Genomic DNA, 8,821 nt, shown 5'->3' on the forward strand with positions numbered 1-8,821 from the left:
TTTTGTGTGGTATGTCTATATCTTTGAGAACTCACAAACAATGGTCATTTGTATGTGTTTTACAGTGTATAGTAATGCCTCTTACAAAAACGAAAACATAAACAAAAATACTATATGTCCACAACCTAAATGCTATTTGAGAGAGAATTACAAGAGAGAATTGAGAGAGATTTAGAATGTCAAATTTTGAAATAATTGATTGAATACATTTGTTACTCACATCCTAAGAGTTATTTATAACTAACCAAGAATACAACTCTTAGTTATAGAAGTTACAAATCCAATAGATATAACTTTTGAAAATATATTATTATGGACGAGCTCCATTGTAGGTATACTAAGTTCCAATCGTTACTACAAACTTTTTAAAAAACTCTACATTCGACTCAATATTTTAGTTATTTACTTTGACTATTTTATTTAAAATGTTATTATTATTATTATTTATATATTTTCAATACTTAACGAGGAAAGAGAATCATATTGTATACCACTAAATATTGGATTTGGCTTACATGCTGTTATTTTAATAACAATATGTATGTTATAGTTTAATTAACGGTCAAGATTGAATTTTTCAAAATATTTTTTCATTTTTCTTTCTTCTATTAAATGCTTCTAAAAGTAAGTCAACTTTAAAATTCAATCTTAACCATTAATTAAATTATAGTATACATGTTATTATTAAAATAATAACACGTGAACCGGATCCATAAATATTTACCCAATTAAAATCATATGAGAAATATATTCAACAATTTAAATGATGATTCTCAACATGTATACCCAAAAAAAAAACATAAAAAAATGGAAAGCCCAAAGTGACAACATGGGGACCCAACTTCTCGAAGACTCTGAGTTTTCACGCAAAGTTCGCAAACCAAACAGAACCTAAGCGAATCTGCAAGGAAACTTACTGTGATAAAACCCCAGTGCTCACGAAACCACTTCCCATCCCTCTACCTCTCTCTATCTGTGATAAAAGGAGGAAAAAAAAAAAAGACAAAAAAAGAAGAAAAGCTAGTGCAGATTTCCATAGGTAAAAACATGGGGGCTGGGCGTGAGGTCCCAATATCGCTGGACGGAGTAAGGGACAAGAACTTGATGCAGTTGAAGAAGCTCAACACGGTTCTCTTCCCCGTTCGCTACAATGACAAGTACTACGCCGATGCCCTCGCTTCTGGCGATTTCACCAAGCTGGGTTCGTTTTTTTAATTTCTCCGTTTCTGGCTTTGGCTTAGTCCTTTATAATATTTTACTTTTTCTGGGATTCGATTGTTTTGTGTTTAGGACGATGATTTTGTTTCCCATTCGCTGGTATCTGTTATGGGTTTTGCCTATTTTTTGTCAGTCTTTGATGGGTTTTATTGGTCTAGGTTTGTAACAGTTTCTGATTTTCTCAGTGACGTTTTGCTATGGGTTCATTGGTTATGCTTATTATTGAGATATATTTACTGGGATTTGCTTATTTTTTAGTCGTCTATGAGGGTTTTATTTGTCTAGGCTCGCAATCGTTTCTAACGGTCGTAGGCTTCTGCTATGGATTCTATGAATTTTGCTTATTATTGCGATATAATTTACGTCTACTGTTTTCATAATGCTGTTGTTAATCGTGTCTTCATGGCTTTTGTTGTGGACTTTTGGTTTTTGGGTTCCCTCTTTAATGTATTAGAAAGTGATACTCTTTGACCGTTTTTCTGAAGCCCGTGGATGCACTGTAGGAGACATGCTTTCTTTTCCCGACAAGTGAAAGAAAAAAAAAACAGATATGCTGTTGAAAAACCGTGGGATAGGCCCAAGTTTTTCATTAGTGATTTGATGATAAGGAAGGCCCTAGCTTTTTATTAATCAATTAAGTACCCCTAGACAGTAAAAGAGAATCTGCTTCGTTTGGTATGCTATCCTTCAGGCCCAATATAGCTCGTGTTAGTAACTTAAGTCTTAAGGCTTCACCATAACTGGGTAAGAAAAGGTGTTTGTTATAACATCAATTTTTGGTAGTTTTAGATATGTGTTCTGTGGTCAGTGTTTTTAATCATTTGGAACGTCTGGAACATAGGCTTAAATCTTGTGTTTCCTGTTTGATACCCTCAAAGCCCATGAGAGAATTATATTATTGAAGATAAAGGGTGAGATTCTAGTTCAGTATTGAAATGAAAAAAAATCCTAGTGTTTAATTTCCGCTCCATCTGTAGAGGAGTTCCTTTGAAACTGTAAGAGGCTTTACATACTGGCGTAGTCCATTCCCCTAAATTTTTTTGATAGTGTCACTACCACTTGAGCTCTTGTAATAAGGCCATTTGGGTCCTCTAAGATTGTTTTTTGGCATGGTTGAGATTGTTGAATTAAGTGTAAGAAATATATAACATAGCTATTGTCAGAATTTTTTTTTCCCTTTTAATTGTTACAAGTTCTTGACCACTGTTTTAGTTCTAAAGTTACAATTAGTTAAAATCCAATTTGAGTGGTTATTGTATTTACTCTTAACTTCCCTATTTGTAGGGGAATTAGTGCATTTTTAACAACTCAGTTTATGTTCACATGAAGAACAACATAATTTTTAAGCCATTAACTTCTTGAAGATATACACTGAGGTTGAGATGTGTTAGGGGTGGAAAAGAAAAGGTGAATGAACAAACCGAGTATAGCCTAATTCTGAATGAACAAACCGAGTATAGCCTAATTCCAACCAAGTGATTATCAGCTTGAATCCTTTTTCAACATCCATATCTGTTCAGTACCATTTTCTCAGTAATGTTAAAGGCCACCATGTTTTTCGTGTCACTTAATTATGTATACCCTTTTTGGTCTTCAGCTTGTCATTTCACCAGCTCATACTAGTTGGTTGGTACCTGTCCTTAACATTCCTCATTTTTGGTGTGTTCACGCTATTTTTTTTTTTAATTACCATCCAAGATTCAATACATTTTACTTCTGCAAAAGATTGTGTTACATTGTTATGTCCTTTATTTTTTGGGATCACAGTACGCCAATTATTTATTCTGCAACAGAGATCTTCAGTGATTCTTAAGATAGCAATTTATTTCTAAACTTTTATCAAACAATCTCATAGTTCCTGAATTACTAGTGAGTTTCTTGAATGATATGAATACTTTGTAAATGTTAACAGATGAGTTCTTGGATGTCAAAACCTTCTGTCTTAGTACTGTCCAAGCTTCAGCACACCTTTGTTTTGCAACGATTGCGTTACATTTCACAAATTTCCCTTTCGATACAGTATGCTGAAATTTATTTTGTAACAGAGCTTCAGTATTTTTTAAGACTGCCATGTATTCTCATCTTATATGACCATCTCATAATTCCTGAATTTTTAATGGAATTTCTTCCATGCTGCAAATTGAAAATGGTATTTGAATATCCTTGAAAAAATTGTTGGATGTCAAGATAATTAGAAATGGCATCACTTTACAGTATACTGGTCTCTAATTCCCCTGAAACTTTTTTTCCTAGCTCCTGCATTCATAACTTCTGGTATCAAGTAATTTCTGAAACCTAATTTTGTTGCTATGAAGGATTGAAGGTTCCCTACACAACATGTGGTCCTTATTTTTCCATCTTTGATATCGGTTATTATTTTATTATTTACTTCCTTATTAACTAGTTTACAGGCACTTATGGTTTGAGCATGTGTTTCCCGTTGCCATGATGTCTCTCGAAGATCTTATATAAAAAATTGATGTCTGTTGAAGATAATTATCCATTTAACCTCCAAAACTGCACATATGCCCAAGGAAGAGACAAATCCACGCACCTAAAATAAGCCTTAGTCCCAACTGATTGGGATTCTTAACAATAGAATCCAGCAAGGAAGACCATATAGATGGATGTACATGGTATATTAAAATACAATGCATCCAGGGAAAAAAAAAAAAAAGAACGGAAAAACAGTGCATGCAGAGCACAATTACAGAAATTTAATGTATAGCTACTTGTTCAAAATTCATGATTTTATATTGTCTCACATCCACTATTTGTCTTGAAGTGTAATTTCATAGCCCAAATCAATAAATATATTGGTCATCCTAAAGTGTCGGTACTTTTGTTTTTGTTTTTTTTTTCTCAGCGTACTATGGTGATATCTGTGTTGGTTCAATTGCATGCCGGCTTGAGAAGAAGGAAGGTGGGGCTATCCGTGTTTATATCATGACATTGGGTGTCTTAGCACCATATCGGGGTTTGGGCATTGGTAAGCGTGCAACTTATCTTTCTTTTGATTGTAGTTGTGTATGAAGTTTGTTTGAGAAGCTATAGTATCATGCTTGTTGATTTTTTTTTTTTTTTTTTTGGGTTAGTATGCTTGTTGACATGACTTGGTCCAAACTGGTAAACTATGTTGGTTAAAGTAGCCCTTTAGGTTTTCCAACTTGTTAAACAGTAGACTCACTGTTTGATTAACTGAAGTCGTGTGAAATGAAGACTGTGTGTGGAAATTAAAAAGAGAATATGAAGGAGAAATCCACACACTTGGTTGAAATTCTTATACTTTTTGCTGAACATTGATAAGAATTAATTGGTTTTGTTTATTGTTTCTCTTTTATGTCCTTTATTATATTTTTTATACGCAATGTATAATTTTACTAGGTAACCCCAAGGGGTTGGACAGCTTGGGGCTTTGAGTATGCTCCTCAAGGTCTTAGGTTTGAAACCCATTGAGTGCAGGCTGCTACTTGGGGCCATCGGACTTGGGGTTCACCCCTTGAATTAACCGAGGTGCATTTACGGGAAATTCCTTGCCGAGGGCCTGTGCGCCTCTGGGATTAATCGGAGCGAAGCTTCGGATTCCCAGTGCCAAATAAAAAAAAAGTATACTTTTACTAGGTTTACTGAGCTGTTTTACCATAATGTTAGCCAGTTATTCCAGTTTTGGTCCCCAATATATTTTGGTTGCCTACAGGAGTCCTATGCAAACAGAGATTTTGCCTACAGGAGTCCTTGCATCATCTATGATTTTGCCATGTTTTCTAGTTCTACCATATCCAAAGCCCCCCCTCCCTCATTTCGCTCTTGTGTTGGGTATTAATGCTTACAATATCTTTCTAACAAGAATATGCTGTTCCAATTTCAAAAGGAAACAACCATTTCTTGGCATGTTTTTTATGTGATCAATACATTTCTTCACTGTATGAACAATATGTACGGTTTCAAAAGATTGAAACTAAATTGTGGGTAAATTCTGGTGGCAGGGGACATATTTATAACAGAGTGTTGTGTCAACATGGACATATCTCTTCTTTTGAAATGCTTATGCTACTTTTGCTAGAAATAATTGTTATCTTTAAAATGGAGTTGGCTAAACCTCTTATCTTTAAGATGGATTTTCTAATTCAAATTCCACCTAGAAGTTCTGCCAAATATTGAACCTCGAGGAATGACTCCATTGATTTTTTTCCTTTTCTTCATTAACCTAGGAGACCAGTGGTGTTTAGAGGTTGATGCTAGCGACTAAACCACATGGAATTTGTTTGTATTTAGAGTCTTTATCTGTTCGTGGAATGGTTTGTTTTATTTTATTTTATTGTCTTTGTTGTTTGATGCAGAATATGGAGTCCAAAACTAAATTATCTGCGACCATCACCAAAGCCCACTTTAATTTGACGTGAAAATGTCATAATAATTTTAGGTTTTGCAACTTTTTAGACACTAGAGTTGCTGTTAAATTATCTGGAGTCGTGTGAAATTAAGAAAGAAATACAAAGAACAAGCCTCCAACATATTTTTTGGCTGGAATTCTTAATCCTTAGTTTTGTTTATTCTCGAAAAAAGCTTTTCTCCACATGCTTTGGATGAAAGCTCTGTTATTTGCAGGTGTACTGATCTAATCCTGGGATTTGGCAGGTACGAGGCTGTTGAACCATGTTCTTGATCTCTGCTCCAAGCAAAACATGTCTGAGGTTTACTTGCATGTACAGACAAACAATGAGGATGCCATAAACTTTTACAAGAAATTCGGGTTTGAAATCACGGCCACCATAGAGAACTACTACACAAACATTACCCCACCAGACTGCTATGTTCTTACAAAGTATATCACTCAAAACAAGCAATAGTATTTCAAAGCTAGTCCACGATGGGAGAGTCCTTGGTGGTTGTGGCGTTATTAATTGAACTTTACCTTGCATTGGTTATACTGGAGTTTCAGTTTCTAAACTTAGGAGGTCCTTAACATGCTGAAATGCATTGGTCACATTGGCTATTTGATACTTTGGCTGCTTTCTGGTTTAGTGAACTATTTTATTGATCTGATTAGTGTGCAAACAGTTGAAATTTTGTATTGTGTTGGGATTAGAGAGGTGTTTTCTGAATTATGATAAGACAGGCATTGTTGAATGGACATAAATTTCCGACAAACTGGGTTGTAAAAAAATTTTCTCAACCCAGTTTGTAGGAAATTTATATCCAAATTGAATATGGTGATACATGTTGATATGCCATTTGAGTTGATTGTTTACTAGACTACTATGTAAATGGCCCTATCTATTAGGTAAGACGTCTTTCGGTTAGGTGAGGTTCGTTCTATCTAGACATTTGTCTGAATGGGGTGGGGGCTCGGATGCCCACTCACATGAGGTTGCCTATTGCACATGTAATGGGCAGTCTCATTACACAGGATGTGAACTCGTTGGAACACTAGGAATTGCTTCGCAGGTTTTGATCCGTCATGCGTATTAACACGCAATGTTTTTGCTTTTGCTTCATAACAATGCCTTGGACTCTAGATTTGCTATGATTCGTGATACACAGGGAAAAAGCTTAAGATTCACCCCAATGGGATATAGCATATACCAAAAATCACCCGAAGATATTATTAGGGAGTTCAAGCCATATTATGATGAGACCAAAAAATTGCTGAAGACTCACCCAGATGGGATATTGTACAGCGGCACATTAGTTCTCATGTCCCACATTGGAAACACGTGGCTATCTTAAACAAATCTAAAGATACAAAGAGCAATCCTGAACAAAAACGATGCATCGCAAAGAAAAGGTGCTTTGCACCACGATTTGTAGCATGGTTTTCAGCTAAACGACTTCTAGCATTTACAATTTCTTATTAAACGACTCCTCCAATAGGCCTAAAATCTGTGTTATTGCAGCAAAGCAAAGCAAAAAATTGAATCCTCAGGCCTCTAAAACCTTCACCAAAGGCTACCACCAAGAACAAGATTCAAAAAGGAAGAGAGAGAGAGAGAGAGAGAGAGAGAGAGTTGAGACATATAACTGAGCAGTCTGAGCTATATAATGGATTACACAATTTTTATATACAAAGCTTTAAATTATTCCATATGTACAAATTCTCAGGTTTATGCAAGCTATGTTATGCTGTAACAACAGGGCACAAGTAAATTAACAGAGGTCCTCCACAGGATGGCTGCATGAGCTATTCAGTAAGCTGTAAGCCAAACCAGCAGAAAAAGCATCCCCACCATGAAGTAGACTCTCTGTCAGCTAATAACCATCCCACAAACCACCAACCCTATGCATTTAGAGCATTCAAATCCGGCTCAGCAACTTTTTGGCTAAATTTAGCAAAAAAAAATCATCTTTATCTATTTTAGCTATCCATTCAGTTTTTTAAAGCGTTCACATCCAGCTCAGCATTTTAACTTATCACTTTTATTATCTCATTTAAATATTATTTCTCTTTTTCTTTTCTTTTCTTTCTCTTTTTTCTTTTTTTTTTTAACAGCATTTAATTTTCTCCCAAATTTGGAATCCTCCATGGTTGGCCAGCGACTCCGAATCATCCATGTCTTTGGATTGAACAGAGACCCATCTTTGGAAAGATGCATGAAAGCAATTGAGATCAAAGAAACCCAGCATTGAGAAGAAGGGCCTTCTTCTAAACAAGCACCCAAAGAACTTACCTGAGTCAGTGAGTCTGGTTACCCCAAAACAAGACGTTTGTGGGGAAATTGGGAGATTCTGTGGAAAACCCAGAAGCCAAATTCTCTCCTGATGCCTCAACATCCTCTGCTATCTCAGCAGTACTAGCAGGAGTCGGCCCAATGTAATAATGTATTTTGGGCGAAACCCTAAATGGAGCCTTATTGTTTTTAGTAAACTGATGATCGAGGTGGGATAGTGGATGTTTGACATTATAGACTGAATTTTATTGTAACATTTGTATGTTTTCGACTTTTATAACGTGTAATCTTTTAGGATATTCTGTAATTATAGGAGCTTTTAAGCTCTGGATTACTATTAATAAAATCAGATTAAATTTTTTTTTCAAAAAAAATAAAGAACCTAAAAAAAATATAACTTTAGAACATTAATTAGCAATATCTCATAGTACAAGATTAAAACCATAAAGCTAAGTCTGTTTAAGAGAAACAAGATTAAGACTATAAAGCCAAGTCTGTTTAAGAGAAACAAAATTAAAGATGTGGCCGACATGATTATACAAAAATTCATAAAAAAAAAAATGAAAAAATTAAACCCCTCTCTCACGCACACACGCAAGCGAAAAAAATTTCTCAAGCCACTCAGTGATTTCACCCCAAATTTTTTCCGTCCCGTCTCTCTCTCCGGCGGCAGCAAAGACGACGCCGGAGCCCAGCCCAGCTTCTCTTTCTCCGGCGACATTTGGTAAAAACATGGGGGCTGGGCTTGAGGTCCCAATATCGCTGGACGGAGTAAGGGACGAGAACTTGATGCAGTTGAAGGAGCTCGACAGGGCTTTCTTCGGCGAAAGCTACTATGACAAGCTCTACGCCGATGCCCTCGCTTCTGGCGAGTTCACCAAGCTAGGTTCGTTTTTTTAATTTTTCCGTTTCTGGCTCTGGCTTAGTCCTTTATA

General features: G+C 35.8%; 2 protein-coding genes across 2 annotated transcripts in view; one reads left to right on the forward strand and one right to left on the reverse strand.

The window, feature by feature from the left end:
• Nucleotides 1-8,821, reverse strand: part of LOC132189119 (uncharacterized) — a 51,852-nt gene that overhangs the window by 33,865 nt on the left and 9,166 nt on the right. The window lies entirely within an intron of this gene.
• Nucleotides 879-6,450, forward strand: LOC132190076 (uncharacterized). Its single transcript, XM_059604955.1, has 3 exons — nucleotides 879-1,201; nucleotides 4,085-4,207; nucleotides 5,857-6,450. Exons 1-3 carry the CDS (start codon nucleotides 1,048-1,050, stop codon nucleotides 6,066-6,068), a joined length of 489 nt encoding a protein of 162 aa, XP_059460938.1. The 5' UTR covers nucleotides 879-1,047; the 3' UTR covers nucleotides 6,069-6,450.

The sequence above is a fragment of the Corylus avellana genome, chromosome ca8 (genome assembly GCF_901000735.1).
Source record: "Corylus avellana chromosome ca8, CavTom2PMs-1.0".
NCBI lineage: Eukaryota > Viridiplantae > Streptophyta > Magnoliopsida > Fagales > Betulaceae > Corylus > Corylus avellana.

Excerpts from the sequence above, each read along its gene's own strand:
- LOC132190076 (XM_059604955.1), top strand. The coding sequence starts at position 1,048 with ATGGGGGCTGGGCGTGAGGTCCCAATATCGCTGGACGGAGTAAGGGAC. Across the intron at positions 1,202-4,084 it reads TGGCGATTTCACCAAGCTGG|CGTACTATGGTGATATCTGT; the intron begins GTTCGTTTTTTT and ends TTTTTTTCTCAG. Across the intron at positions 4,208-5,856 it reads ATATCGGGGTTTGGGCATTG|GTACGAGGCTGTTGAACCAT; the intron begins GTAAGCGTGCAA and ends GGGATTTGGCAG.